This window comes from Lacerta agilis, chromosome 13 (genome assembly GCF_009819535.1).
Source record: "Lacerta agilis isolate rLacAgi1 chromosome 13, rLacAgi1.pri, whole genome shotgun sequence".
Classification (NCBI taxonomy): domain Eukaryota; kingdom Metazoa; phylum Chordata; class Lepidosauria; order Squamata; family Lacertidae; genus Lacerta; species Lacerta agilis.
This window is the reverse complement of record NC_046324.1, coordinates 34643888-34659584: the sequence shown is the minus strand read 5'-3', so window position 1 is coordinate 34659584 and position 15697 is coordinate 34643888. Positions and strand designations below refer to the sequence as shown.

At 48.3% G+C, this 15697-nt stretch overlaps 1 protein-coding gene across 1 annotated transcript in view; it reads right to left on the bottom strand.

Annotated features, from left to right (window-relative positions):
* The window catches only part of CLUAP1 (clusterin associated protein 1), a 59701-nt gene that overhangs the window by 19921 nt on the left and 24083 nt on the right, over positions 1-15697 (bottom strand). Inside the window, 4 exon segments of the mRNA XM_033167029.1 lie at positions 8048-8189; positions 10559-10692; positions 14003-14058; positions 14061-14085. Coding sequence (XP_033022920.1) covers positions 8048-8189; positions 10559-10692; positions 14003-14058; positions 14061-14085 — 357 coding nt within the window.

Here is a 15697-nt window from a genome sequence, read left to right as displayed (position 1 = left end):
AATAAAAAAATAATTGCGAGCGTAGCATGGCTTAACAAGTTTTTGTTTCCCCTCCTCTGTCTTGGCTAACTTGACCGTAGGCCAGCTGGTGCTTTGATATCAGAATGCTTCACTAGCAGACTATAATGACGAGCTGGGATTTAAACTCTTCTCAGCAGTTAAGATATGTCACGATTGCATAATGAATGGTAACTCAGATACCAATAGGCAGCACACGCAAGCTGTTTCCCAAGCCAAGCTTCTGCAGGAACAGTTTGTACACAAGAATTTAATTGTAATGAATTCTTCTCAATAGAAGCGTCACAAAGGAGAGTTAATCATTTCAGGATTGATTGCACGACATGGAAATTTAAATTACAGCTCCTGCTGCCTCCTTGAAGAAGGATGGCAGCGCTCGGCGTGCATCGCAGATGGTCAGGGGCCTTCAGGGAAATGCGGGAGATGATTGGCATTTCTGGGCCTCTGTTGTCCCCAGGAGCATAAGAAGAGTCCTGCTGGACCAGAGCACAAGGTCTTCTGGCTCAGCAGCCTTTTTCCAAAAGTGGTCAGCCAGATGCTTATGGGAAACCCACAGAAAGGCACAAGAGCCTCCCCCTTGCAAATCCTGTGTCCTGCCCCCACCTCACGACCAGAAATGGAGATTTAGAGAACCAAGTGGGATCTGGGGAATGTCGGTGTATTCCCCCTCCTAGCGGGAGTGCTCCTAATCAGGTTTGCAGCCACTTACTCCCTCCAAAGCAGGGCATTCCTTATTATTCCGATTTTCTTTTACAGTTGATGTTCAACACCCTGAAGCTACTGGGCATCCGCAGTCTCCCTTTGACTGCTTTTTTGAGGTTTCATGAGGTATTTTCTTTTTGTACTTCTACCTACTTCTTGCTTCACCCAAGCATGCAGATACTACCCTCTTGTTGGCATATTTAAGCTGAGCAACTGCGCAAGAAAAGGTTGAGGAGACTGTAAAGCATAACTAGGAGTGGATTTAATAAAAGGAAAAATAACAGAAATTACATTAGCTATAAGAACATTACAGAGACATGACCCATCCAGTGACCCACCACCCAGGGTGCTGAGAGAGGTTCACAGACCTCCTTATATACTACAGTGGTGCCTCGCAAGACGAAATTAATTCGTTCCGCAAGACTCTTCGTCTTGCGGAAATTTCGTCTTGCGAGGCACCTTTTCCCATAGGAACGCATTAAAATTTAATTAATGCGTTCCTATGGGAAAAAAGTCCGGGGGCCCCTCCCGACCGGCACCGGAGCCAAGCCAAGCCGCGTTTTAAGACTGCAGTGAGCGAACAGCAGCGCTGCTGTTCGCTCGCTTCAGTCTTAAAACGCAGCTCCGCGGCTCCGGGAGGGAGGGAGGGGGCCGTGGCATCATGCCCGACATCGGGCATGATGCCACGGCCCCCTCCCGACCGGCACCGGAGCTCCGCGGTGCTGTGTTTTAAGACTGCAGCGATCGTTGCAGTCTTAAAACACAGCGGCGGGGCTCCGGGAAGGAGGGAGAGGGCCGTGGGATGATGCCCGACATCGGGCATGATGCCACGGCCCCCTCCCGACCGGCACCGGAGCTCCGCGGTGCTGTGTTTTAAGACTGCAGCGATCGTTGCAGTCTTAAAACGCAGCGGCGGGGCTCCGGGAAGGAGGGAGAGGGCCGTGGGATGATGCCCGACATCGGGCATGATGCCACGGCCCCCCCCACCGGCACCGGAGCTCCGCGGTGCTGTGTTTTAAGACTGCAGCGATCGCTGCAGTCTTAAAACGCAGCTCCGCGGCTCCGGGAGGGAGGGAGGGGGCGTGGCATCATGCCCGACATTGGGCATGATGCCACGGCCCCCTCCCCACCGGCACCGGAGCTCCGCGGTGCTGTGTTTTAAGACTGCAGCGATCGCTGCAGTCTTAAAACGCAGCTCCGCGGTTCCGGGAGGGAGGGAGGGGGCCGTGGCATCATGCCCGACATCGGGCATGATGCCACGGCCCCCTCCCCACCGGCACCGGAGCTCCGCGCCGCCGAGTTTTAAGACTGCAGCGATCGCTGCAGTCTTAAAACGCAGCTCCGCGGCTCCGGGAAGGAGGGAGAGGGCCGTGGGATGATGCCCGACATTGGGCACGATCCCACGGCCCCCTCCCAACCGGCACCGGAGCTCCGCGGTGCTGTGTTTTAAGACTGCAGCGATCGTTGCAGTCTTAAAACACAGCGGCGGGGCTCCGGGAAGGAGGGAGAGGGCCGTGGGATGATGCCCGACATCGGGCATGATGCCACGGCCCCCTCCCGACCGGCACCGGAGCTCCGCGGTGCTGTGTTTTAAGACTGCAGCGATCGTTGCAGTCTTAAAACACAGCGGCGGGGCTCCGGGAAGGAGGGAGAGGGCCGTGGGATGATGCCCGACATCGGGCATGATGCCACGGCCCCCTCCCGACCGGCACCGGAGCTCCGCGGTGCTGTGTTTTAAGACTGCAGCGATCGTTGCAGTCTTAAAACGCAGCGGCGGGGCTCCGGGAAGGAGGGAGAGGGCCGTGGGATGATGCCCGACATCGGGCATGATGCCACGGCCCCCTCCCGACCGGCACCGGAGCTCCGCGGTGCTGTGTTTTAAGACTGCAGCGATCGTTGCAGTCTTAAAACACAGCGGCGGGGCTCCGGGAAGGAGGGAGAGGGCCGTGGGATGATGCCCGACATCGGGCATGATGCCACGGCCCCCTCCCGACCGGCACCGGAGCTCCGCGGTGCTGTGTTTTAAGACTGCAGCGATCGTTGCAGTCTTAAAACGCAGCGGCGGGGCTCCGGGAAGGAGGGAGAGGGCCGTGGGATGATGCCCGACATCGGGCACGATGCCACGGCCCCCTCCCCACCGGCACCGGAGCTCCGCGGTGCTGTGTTTTAAGACTGCAGCGATCGCTGCAGTCTTAAAACGCAGCTCCGCGGCTCCGGGAGGGAGGGAGAGGGCCGTGGGATGATGCCCGACATCGGGCATGATGCCACGGCCCCCTCCCCACCGGCACCGGAGCTCCGCGGTGCTGTGTTTTAAGACTGCAGCGATCGCTGCAGTCTTAAAACGCAGCTCCGCGGCTCCGGGAGGGAGGGAGGGGGCCGTGGCATCATGCCCGACATCGGGCATGATGCCACGGCCCCCTCCCCACCGGCACCGGAGCTCCGCGCCGCCAGTTTTAAGACTGCAGCGATCGCTGCAGTCTTAAAACGCAGCTCCGCGGCTCCGGGAAGGAGGAGAGGGCCGTGGGATGATGCCCGACATTGGGCACGATCCCACGGCCCCTCCCGACCGGCACCGGAGCTCCGCGGTGCTGTGTTTTAAGACTGCAGCGATCGTTGCAGTCTTAAAACGCAGCGGCGGGCTCCGGGAAGGAGGGAGAGGGCCGTGGGATGATGCCCGACATCGGGCATGATGCCACGGCCCCCTCCCGACCGGCACCGGAGCTCCGCGGTGCTGTGTTTTAAGACTGCAGCGATCGTTGCAGTCTTAAAACGCAGCGGCGGGGCTCCGGGAAGGAGGGAGGGCCGTGGGATGATGCCCGACATCGGGCATGATGCCACGGCCCCCTCCCGACCGGCACCGGAGCTCCGCGGTGCTGTGTTTTAAGACTGCAGCGATCGTTGCAGTCTTAAAACACAGCGCGGGGCTCCGGGAAGGAGGGAGAGGGCCGTGGGATGATGCCCGACATCGGGCATGATGCCACGGCCCCCTCCCGACCGGCACCGGAGCTCCGCGGTGCTGTGTTTTAAGACTGCAGCGATCGTTGCAGTCTTAAAACGCAGCGGCGGGGCTCCGGGAAGGAGGAGAGGGCCGTGGGATGATGCCCGACATCGGGCATGATGCCACGGCCCCCTCCCCACCGGCACCGGAGCTCCGCGGTGCTGTTTTTAAGACTGCAGCGATCGCTGCAGTCTTAAAACGCAGCTCCGCGGCTCCGGGAGGGAGGGAGGGGGCCGTGGCATCATGCCCGACATCGGGCATGATGCCACGGCCCCCTCCCGACCGGCACCGGAGCTCCGCGCCGCGAGTTTTAAGACTGCAACGATCGTTGCAGTCTTAAAACGCAGCTGCGGGGCTCCGGGAAGGAGGGAGAGGGCCGTGGGATGATGCCCGACATTGGGCACGATCCCACGGCCCCCTCCCGACCGGCACCGGAGCTCCGCGGCTGTGTTTTAAGACTGCAGCGATCGCTGCAGTCTTAAAACGCAGCTCCGCCTCCGGGAAGGAGGGAGTGGGCCGTGGGATGATGCCCGACATTGGGCACGATCCCACGGCCCCCTCCCGACCGGCACCGGAGCTCCGCGCCGCCGAGTTTTAAGACTGCAACGATCGTTGCAGTCTTAAAACGCAGCGGCGGGGCTCCGGGAAGGAGGGAGAGGGCCGTGGGATGATGCCCGACATTGGGCACGATCCCACGGCCCCCTCCCGACCGGCACCGGAGCTCCGCGGTGCTGTGTTTTAAGACTGCAGCGATCGTTGCAGTCTTAAAACGCAGCGGCGGGGCTCCGGGAAGGAGGAGAGGGCCGTGGGATGATGCCCGACATCGGGCATGATGCCACGGCCCCCTCCGACCGGCACCGAGCTCCGCGGTGCTGTGTTTTAAGACTGCAGCGATCGTTGCAGTCTTAAAACGCAGCGGCGGGGCTCCGGGAAGGAGGGAGAGGGCCGTGGGATGATGCCCGACATCGGGCATGATGCCACGGCCCCCTCCCGACCGGCACCGGAGCTCCGCGGTGCTGTGTTTTAAGACTGCAGCGATCGCTGCAGTCTTAAAACGCAGCTCCGCGGCTCCGGGAAGGAGGGAGAGGGCCGTGGGATGATGCCCGACATCGGGCATGATGCCACGGCCCCCTCCCGACCGGCAGCGGAGCTTACCTTTTCGCTGCGGTCGGGAGGGATGTTGTCCGCCTCTGCCATTTTGGATCGACTGCGCATGCACAGTCGATCCAAATGGCGGACGCGGACATCACCCCTCCGACCAGAGCGAAAAGGTAAGCCAGCTTACAGTGGTACCTCGCCAGACGAATTCGTCTTGCGAAAAACAGGCATAGACGAATTCGTCTTGCGAGTCAACTAAAAACTCGCAAAACCCTTTCGTTTTGCGAGTTTTTCGTCTAGCGAGGCATTCGTCTTGCGGGGTACCACTGTATCTCTGATTGCTGATACGCCTTAAATCAATACAAACTTAACATCACCTGCTGTACTGCCCCCAGCTGCAAAACTAGGTCAGTTTATTTCCTTCTTTCTTTTAAAGAGATATTTCTGTGGAACAGTAATGAACCTTAAACTGTAACATTCAACAGTTTTCATTGCCTCCATTTTGGCTTCATGGCCCAAGTTAGCTATTAGAGAGAGGCTTACCACTACTGGGCAAGCTAGGTTGCCACTTCCTCTCAAGGGATGCGGTAGCACAGCACTACCCTGTGTTCTTCAGCTGATGCCCTTCTCTGTTTGTCCTCTCCAAGAGAGGTGAGGAGGATAGCAAAAAGAGAATGGGACGTCAGAATAGTGAGCTCCCCAGTTGTGAAATGCTCTCCCCAGGGAGGCACGCCAGGCTCCTTCACTATCTGCTTTTATTCAGCCAGGCCTTTGGAGTTTAATTCTCTGCATATTTTTAGTGGAGTGGCACCGAGTTGGATTTGCACTTTTATGCATATTGAGGTAAAAAGGTAAAGGACCTCTGATAGTTAAGTCGAGTTGCAGACGACTCTGGGGTTGCGGCGCTCATCTCGCTTTATAGGCTGAGGGAGCAGGCGTTTGTCCACAGACAGTTTTCCGGGTCACGTGGCCAGCATGACTAAGCCGCTTCTGGCGCAACAGAACACTGAAACCAGTGCAGCGCATGGAAACACTGTTTACCTTCCCGCCAGAGCGGTACCTATTTATCTACTTGCACTTTTTGGCATGTTTTCGAACTGCTAGGTGGGCAGGATCTGGGACTGAGCAATGGGAGCTCACCCCGTTGCGGGGATTCGAACCGCCAACCTTCTGACTGTCAAACCCAAGAGGCTCAGTGGTTTAGACCACAGCACCACCCACGTCCTTTGTTGTATTTTAGGTTGTTTTTATTCTTGTTTTTCTTTACAACAACAACAACAACAACAACAACAACAACAACACAACAATGTGGTTAGACCAGGGGTCAGAAAACATTTTCAGCCATGGGCCAGTCCACTGTCCCTCAGACCTTGTGGTGGGCTGGACTATATTTTGAAAAAAATATGAACTAATTCCTATGCCCCACAAATAACCCAGAGATGCATTTTAAATAAAAGCACATTCTACTCATGTAAAAACACCAGGCAGGCCCCACAAATAAGCCAGAGATGAATTTTAAATAAAAGGACACATTCTACTCATGTAAAAACACGCTGATTCCCGGACCATCTCTGGGCCACATTTAGAAGGTGATTGGGCTGCATCCGGCCCCTGGGCCTTAGTTTGGGGACCCCTGGGTTAGACATGCATATTTCCCTCCAAGGACTATGCTAGTGCTTGTATGAGAGCAGGAGTCTTGAGGAAAAAGATCTGCTATATTACATAGACTTGTAGGCCTTCCATCTTTTGGGGATGTGGGGGAGAGGGGGTGAGTTTTAAGAGACTGCTGCATGGAATCCACATTGCTGCATTAATTAAAATGTGAAAACCTTTCTTTAGTCTTTAAATCACTTTTCCAATTGAAACGCAACCTATCCGATGTCATTAGTTGTGAAACAACAGCAGAGAACACATGCCACTGCATCTGCCAAGTGTTCCAGAGATTACAGGCCCATTACTCAACGATGCTCTTTAGGCTGGAACACAGTTTCACTTGATAAATATTCATTGTCCACCAGCTCATTCCTCAATACCCAAAGAACCCAGGGAAGCAGATTAACCTAACCACACAGCCATTGCCACTGTCTTAGCATGCTGTTGAGTGAAATTCTGAAAAGGGGGGCACAAAGCATACAATTTCCTCTGCACAATAATTGCAAAAGTCTTATTAATTGGAACAAAGGCAAGTCAGTATACCAAAATCAATCAAAGAGACATCTGATTGTTTAGGTGAGTGGGTGTTGCAAAGATTGAAATTCAATTATTTATGATTTCAAGTCATATTTTTCTTTGACTCCCAGCAAGTGGCACATATTCCAAAGGGGCAGGGCTAATCTGACACCAAATTGCCTTTTGTATATGCAGTAAACCAACCAGAGTTTTAGTTTGCTGGCAAACATGATGAAAGGACAGTCAGGAAGAAGAGGAAGGAAGAGAGAAACAGCCCTTTTAGAACTGTGCCTTGATCTCCCATTGGGTACAGCACTAAATCATAAATCTGCAGTGGTTCAGAAAGCAGGGTGAGACAGGGCAAGGATTTTTGAAGTCCATAGTTCTTCTTCTGTTATGACACACTTATTAAAAACAACACCACCTGTCAATGGGCACGTTTTCAATGTTGCAGACCTTGAATGGGGAAGATCTACCTGTGAACAGTGCCTATTGGCTCATGCATACAAAAGTCATTTACCCATTATAATGTTTGAAGTTATTAAAATAAAACAAATAAATGACAGACAAGTCAATCAAAATACATGTGGCAGACCATACTGGGCAGACTCAAGGCAAGGAAGCAAGATGACTCAACTAGTATCCAAAGCACTGCCATGTATACCTTTCATGCAAATTACAAAGGCTGGAGGAAACTGTGCTCAGCGCATGACTGAAGAACCTAGTCACTTTTTAAAATTACATCCGTCTTCACCCAGAGTTTTAAATTTATTTATTTATAATTATGTTTTATTTTTCTGGTCTTTGTATACCTCCTTTCAAAAAGAGCCCTGGGCAGATGGGTAACAGCAGTCGTATTCTACCATAAGCGAATGGGTCAAGCCCCCCAGATAGTGACAGAAAACAAGAAAGCAAGCTCCAAGTTTAGAAAAATTCTGTATTGGAACCTGGGTTGGTGCACACTTGAGGATAAATACAGACAAAACAGCAGAAATGCATACAGAAGCATGTGTGGTAGAAATAAAGAAAAAACGAGTTCATGTAATATTTGAGAACCCTCACCTCAAATCTCTCCTGCTCCATTCGGTGCTGGTCATCCAGCTGCTGTTCCAGATATGTAAGGTTACGGAATTTTTCCAGGTAATAGCTATATTGTTTCTGCAGTTCCTCCTCAATCTTCTCATATTCATCCATAAAAGCTGGGCTGATGGGGATACAAGAAAAAAAGGAACATGGGGAATCTGTGAGTTTTTTTGGTGTCTATGAACTGAGGATTTCAAGCACTACCTTACCTCCCACCCAGCTCCCAAATATTTTCTGGGAAATTTAAAACATTCTATCAGGTTAAACCAATTCTAGAATATGCTCAACTACTCTTTTTCCAATATCTTCCAAGTTAGAAATACAGTTAATCCATTATTATGGATTCATGATTCATTAAGAGAGCCAACAAAATTTGAGGTCCGAATTACACCTGAAAACTATGTCAAGGGAGTCCTAAGTAAGATATAAAAACTCTTAATTGATATTGAACCACCTGGACATAAATATCTAGTTAACTGGCAGCAAAACATGTTAATAATAATTCTAGAAGATAAATGAGTATGGATTTGGGGGAAAAGATTTCTTGCTTCACTTTAAAGAATTTTTAATATATTATAAATTCATTGATATATGACTCCAGTGAGATTGAACAAAAATACCCAGACTACAGATGACTGTTGGATATGTAAAACGCTTGAGGCAAATATATTCCACATTATGTGGTAATATACAAAAATCAGATATTTTTGAATCTAGTATTAGCAGAAATAAAAAAAATCTTGGTTATGATGTCCCAAGAGATCCAAAGGTAATTATTTCCTTATCTAAAGGGCAGCATATCAGAAGAAGATTTAGAAATGATAGCTTATTTGTTAACTGCAGCCAGAATGATAATCTGGCAGAATTGGAACAGTATCACCCTTCCTTCTGTAGATTCTTGGCTAGCTAACATCTGGGTTGTGGCATGTATGTAAAGCTAATAAATCTAGTCAAAGCAGGAGAGGGGGACAGTGAGAGAATCTGAGTACAGCCACTAAATAGGCCTGCTCTCTTGTCTCACCCAACTGTGATTCCATCCTAAGTGGGCCAAGGAAAGGTTCTCTCCTTCTGTTCTTTGGAAATAGGCAGGATGGTATGAGAGGAGGCAATCTTCAAGGTACAGTATTCTAACATGCATTCTAACATTCTAACTTTTAAAGGAGAAACTGGCTCAATTGTCCTTTAGTGAACCATGTTCAAAGAAGTCTGACAGGAAGATCTTATTGGCCTGCATAAAGTTCCACAGATCCTTGACTATGATACATTAGAAACCTTTCATTTTGTTTTTTTAAGTATCTAGCCCTTGTATCTGCAGCTGCATTTGATGAAGTCACAGTCAAAAAAACAAAAACACCCAAATACTCAAAGTCCCAGAAAAAAGGCAGCAAGCAAACAACAACAACCACCACCACCACCCCCCCCATTCTTAATGTTTTTTCACTCTTATATATGCATCTGGGATATGCCATGCAGGATCACAATTTTTTAAAAACTAAAATCGGCTATATGGTCACGACAGATTGACCTCTCCAATATGAACCCATTTCTTTTAAAAACAAAGAGTCAAATGTCACATATTCAATCTCATTTTAACAACTTTGTTTTTGTGCATTTTAAAACAAATCATTTTTTAAAACTCAATTATCAACTAATGCTCAGAGTAGGAAAATGTTAAGCCATTTTCAAAAAGTCAAATGACTGGAAAAATGGATAATTACATAATTGCAATTACAGAGTGTGCATTAGCAGGTGGCAAGTATTCTACTGCCGAGAGTGCTGTCAGGAATGACCTTAGATTGGCAGGCTCTAATGCAGGAGCAACAGGAGGAAACAGAGGGGAGGACTGAATGAGGAAAACTGGGCTGGAGTAGATCTCCCCCTTCTGCCCAAACATAAGCCACTGTGAATGTGGGAGCAGGATGCTGGCTTTCCCACTGACCTTCCCTTAGAGCAGAGAGCCTCAGTGGAAGATGGAAAAAGCTCTGATCAGCAAAGGGAAGGAAGCAAACAGGAGGCAGCAGTGACTGAACAAGAGCCTGAACAGCAGGGTGCAGTCTTGTCACCTAGAACCACATGGGAGCAGAACCCATCACTTGAATGCCCATTTGCAATGCCAACATTCCTACAAGGCAAGAGAGTCTTGAGAGTGAGTGCACCACGCATCGTCTTAAAAACTTGGGGAAGGACATGGAAACTTGCCAGACACCTTTGTCGCTTCTGAACTTCTCGCCCTGCTCCTGAATCGTGACTCTTGCACCCTGTGTCTGCTGCTGACCCTGTTCCACTGTTTGCCTGAATAAATATCTGTTTCTTACTTACTAGTAAGAGCCTCTGCTTGTGTGTTTGGGCCCTCAATACTTAGCATTCTTGGACAAGAGTTTCTTAGGCTCATTGCAGGCTCTTCACTCTCCACTGCACTAGGCATTAAGCATGCACATTAGCACTCTGCATATTCATTTCTCATGGGACAAACAGTACGCCAGTAGTTACCGAACGCTCTGAAGAGTCTGTAGCCGCTTGCGGTTTCTTTCCAGCTCCAATTTCCTCTTTTCAATCTTGGCCTCCAAACTGGTTTCATCTGATGCCACATTGCTCAGCATGTCTTTGGTTTTCTGGACCTGCTCCTAAAAGAGATACTGCAAAGATGAGTGACAGTTGCTGGCGGAATCATCAGGTGACATTTTTAGTTCCTAGCTCTGTTCTGGCCACATTTTCTGATGGTTATATTTATGGCTGTGTGTGCTAAAGAGCCATTGGATTAGGACCAGGGAGATCCGTGTTCAAATCTCCACTCAGCCACTAAGCTCACTGGTTAAGTCACCGCTAGTCTCCTTCTCTTCACCTACCTCATAGAATTGTTGTGAACATGAAATACAGCAGTGAGGTAGGGGTGGGGGTGAAAAACATGCATATCACCTAGGAAGCTACCTTATACTGAGTCAGACCATTGGTCATTCTGGCCCAATAATGTCTACACTGATTGGCAGTGGCTCTCCGGGTTTACAGGCAGGGGACATTCCCAGTCCTACTTGGGATCTTCTGCATGCAAAGCAGATGCTTGAAGGATAGGTGGGATTAAAATGTAAAACAATTATAAATAAAAATTATACACCAAAGCAGCACACGTTCTGCACCAATATAAGGGCATATAAACAATGAGAACAGGAACAGTTTGCACAGTTTATTCTGCATTTGTTCTCATTTTTCTTGTCATGAGGAGGGGGAGCTTTGCAGGATGCAGATGCTCTATTCCAAGCTACTGGAAATGTTTGCATCTGCTCTTCTGACTTTTTCCAAGGAATGCTGGAGGGTTTTTGGGTTGTGTATGTTGTGTGTGTGTGTGTGTGAGTGAGTGAGAGAGAGAGACAGCTACAACCCAAAAACAGGACAAGAACTTACTAGGGTAAGGATGAGTAATTTTGAGAAAAGTTTAGGCTAGTGCACTAATGCCTTAAGAATCTAGAAGTGATAGCCAGGATGATTCAAAGGACCATGCCAGACTTGGATGTGGAATATTTCAGAGCAGGACCAGCCCCATTTAGGAGGAAGGCAGAGTCCACTTCTGCTTGCTTTGAACTGCACACAAATAACATTCCACAGCTATTTGGTTCTAAGCATATTAGCAATGATAGCAAAAAAAAAAAAAAAACCTTCATATATGTTCAGAGGCAGTATACTGGAGGCAATTAATAGGGGGGGCTATAACCATCATCCCTTCTTGTGAGCTTCCCCAGAATCATCTGGCTACCTCCATGCACCTGTTTCGTACTGGGCCCTTGTCTGCTTGCGACTCTCTTGATGTCTGTTTCCACGTGCAGGCTGACACCTGGTTTGGAGTCTTTGCACCATGGATGGGGGACTTGTGGCCCTCCTGATGTTTTTGGATGACAACCCATCATTTCGGCAACATTGCTATGCTGGCTGGGTTAGTGGGAGTTGGAGGCCAGCAACATCTGGGAGGTTCCTCACCCCTGCTCCATCCCTAAAACCTGGCCAATTAGTAAACACCAAGATTCAGAACCTGCGTGCAGCCAGGACTTCTATAATCAAAGAGAATACCCAGACCCAAGTTCTTTCTGTTATCTGTACTAATTCATGCTTATGTACCATAAACAGGCTTGACGGTTTTGTCTCAAACTCCATATTCTCTGCATGCATTTTTAATCTGAAGTGGAGGCCACTGGGATCAATTAGACCCTCATTAAAGTGAGCATGGCAAATTGTTGATGATACACATCCAAGGTATTGGGTCCTAAATGATCCCAACATGGGAAAAACTCCCCTTTTAACAATGCACTAGCTACTTTATACTGATGCAGCAGCTAAAATATAGCAGTTAGTACTAACCATTCAGCTTTATTTTTTGTTTAACTAGACCTGTAGGGAACCTGATCTCACCTCTGCATAGTTGTACCCCAGTACTATCACAAAATGCTTAAGGCAATTTTATAATTACTTTTACATTAAATGGCATCATTGTCAAGTGATCTCTTTGTGTGAGGGTTTGTGCACCCTGCATCAGATTAATAAAGTGCTTTCTACCAAACATACAAGGAAGCAAGAGCTCCTGGTGGATACCTGAGAAGGAAAATAGTATAGATCAGCTCTGGGGAGTGCTGTGTTGCAAACACAAAAGCAGAGGAACATGTGCTTGCAGGTTTTAGCCTCTGCCAACGTTTACAGCTGCTTAGGACAAAATCCTTCAGAAGAATGCTGCTTGTAAGAGAACATGCAGATCGCTTGGGCTTTTAAAAAAGCCTCACTTATAGCCATTTCTCCCACACAACCCAAATGTAATCAAAAGGATGAAAGGAAATCAAGAAAACGGGAGGGAAGGGGAGAAAGGATTTACAGAAATGTGCTGCACAGAATCAAAAGTACCGATGACCTTGAAAACCTTGCTCTTTCAGAATTATTTAATTGGCAAAGAAGGAGATATTTTGACATTTAAGCCAATTGGGATTGTTCTAGCAGTATGGCTACTATTGATTGGACTCACTAGTTCAGGTAGCATGAAAGCAGGGCCCTGTGCATTACACATTTGAAGCAGTATCATCACCTTTAAGCAGTTACGGCTTCCCTAAGAATCCTGAGGTACTATAGTTGTTAAGAGTGCTGAGATTTGATTGGAGACCCATTATCCGCACAGAGCTTATAATAACCCAGAGTGGTTTACCAGCCATCCCTCTTCCCAGGGCTTGTTTCTGAAAAATGGGGCATGAGGTGGTTTCTTGATGAAACTGTGCTTATGGTGTGGGGCGGGGGTGTGTGGGGCTGGTGAGAACAGAGCTAAGAGAGAGAGGGAGATCAGTGCGTTTGCGGCTCAGGTGCCAGTTTGCAGGTTTCCCACAGTCACCTGTGGACCTCGTGAGAACTGGATGCGGACTAGGTGGGTCTGACTGATCCAGCAGGGCTCTTCTGATGTACATATCAAATTTTAATTACAATGTATTTCAAGTTATAGTAATGAAATAGGGCCTCTCTTCCTAGTTATACATTGCATAGTCCACTAGGTGGCTTTAGGCAACCTATTGTCATTAGCCAAAGGTCAATACCTGTAAAAGGCTAGTATTATTCTATGCCTATAGATTTCCAGGGATGTTGCAAAGATTATGGGGTCTAACACACGTACTACAAACTCAGGTAACAGACTCTAGCAGATTTAAAAACATTTTAAAGGGGAAGCTGCAGGAAGGAGGTGAACTGGAAGAAGCAGGTACGGAAAGGCTGAAGCATCCTTCCCTGCTCCAAAACACTCTCAAGCCACACATTTGCCATAGGTTTGATCTGTGGCACACAGAATCTAAAGAAGTTTCAGGAATAATAATAATAAAAGAACTTGAAAACAGAGTAAGATAGTACTGAATAAAATAACCAATTCATAATAAAGCCACAGAATAAAACATTTTTTTAAAAAAAGACCACCATCCTTACCAAAATGTCTTTGATGGCAACTCTCATCACCTTTTCAGTCTCATTTATCTCCAGAGTCTGGCAATTGCTTCTGTTCTTATTTCCTGAAAGACAAAAACCACAAGAAATAGTCCCAAGTTTGAGCCTCTCATTAACTATTCATTGAATGGCAGGCAAGCTGAGCTGCTTTGGCAAAGTGATTTGCATAACAAATGGAGTGTAGTTCAATATTTATGCACCAACAGCTTAAAGGCCTTCACAGAACTGGGAGCCATTAAGAAGGTTAACAAAGGTCCAGTGTTAAAATGTTTTTCTGACTTAGCAGCCATTAAAGCTGCCAGCTAAACAGCAGTTTTCATTAAAATTAAGGGGATTACGACCAAATGTTGATTGGATGCTTGAGAGCTCCTCTTAGCTCCCTTCCCGCCCCAGACAGCAGCCCTTAGGTCAGTGGCCTTCTTCTCATTAGCTCCTTTTTAATAGTTAACAATATCATTAGCAATGTCTTATATAACAATCAACTTTGTATGGCTGTTCTATAAAAGAACATGGATCTTGTCTCAGGGAAGCTACAATCTAAATTCTGCAAAAGGGGTAATGGTGGAGGAATGTAAGAAGCAAGGCAAAGATGGAGATGGAGGATTCTTAGCTAGGTCCAAATTGGGAAACTGATAGTTACCAGCTTTGGAACAAGCCACAATCTTAATCACAGTCTGAAGTTTGGTTTCAGGTCCTGCCTGTTTCTGCAGCTGGACAATCATTTCACAGCTTGGATGAAATAAGAAACTATGGGTTAGCGGCCATAAACTATTACTGTACTACTACTACCTACTACTACTACTACTATTATTAAATGTGTTATACTGCCCTATACCTGTAGATCTCAGGGCAGTTCACAATATAAAATCACAATATAAAAAACACAAAATACATAATAAAAACAAAAATAACTCAATAACCCCCCCCTTACACAACACATTTAAAAGGGCATTAAATGTCAATCAGTCAAGGCCGGTTAGAGACACATGTTTTCACCTGGCACCTAAAGGTGCATAATGAAGGCGCCAGCTGAACATCCCTGGGGACAGCATTCCACAACGAGGAGCCACTGCAGAAAAGGCCCGTTCTCCTGTTGCCACCACTCTCTCGTGGGAGGAGGCACACAATGAGGCCTCAGAGGATGATTCAGGAGTTCAGCAGTGACCTGGACACCCAGCTGAAAAGGAGCCAGACTGAGCTCCAGGCTCTCAGCCTGATGTCGGCAATCAGACTACCGATCAGGTAGAAGTCCACTGAATGAGACCCCACAGCTCCAGGATCCATATATAACTGGAGCCAGGACTCCCACAGATACCTCCCTGCAGCACCTGAAGGATTGAGTGCCTCCCTGCAGCACCTCACCCAGCCCAACAGCATGGGGAGCACACCAGATGGAATGCCATAGAACACAGGAGAAGCGCCTGGCTTTAGGCTAAAGGGTTTGCCCTTTAAGAGCCTACTTCTCCAAAATGGGGGAGGAGTCTAGGAGACATGAATTGGAGCACGAGGGCTCAGTTCAGCTCCAACTCAGTAGGACAATGCTGTGACCACCTTTCTGCCTTGTCCCATGGGCTCCTTCTTATGGCCAGAACAGGACAAGGACTTCCTGTTATTGATTGCCTGTGCACTGCAAAGGGGCTGCAAGTGTTGAGGCGTCATCATCTGAATGCTGCCTTA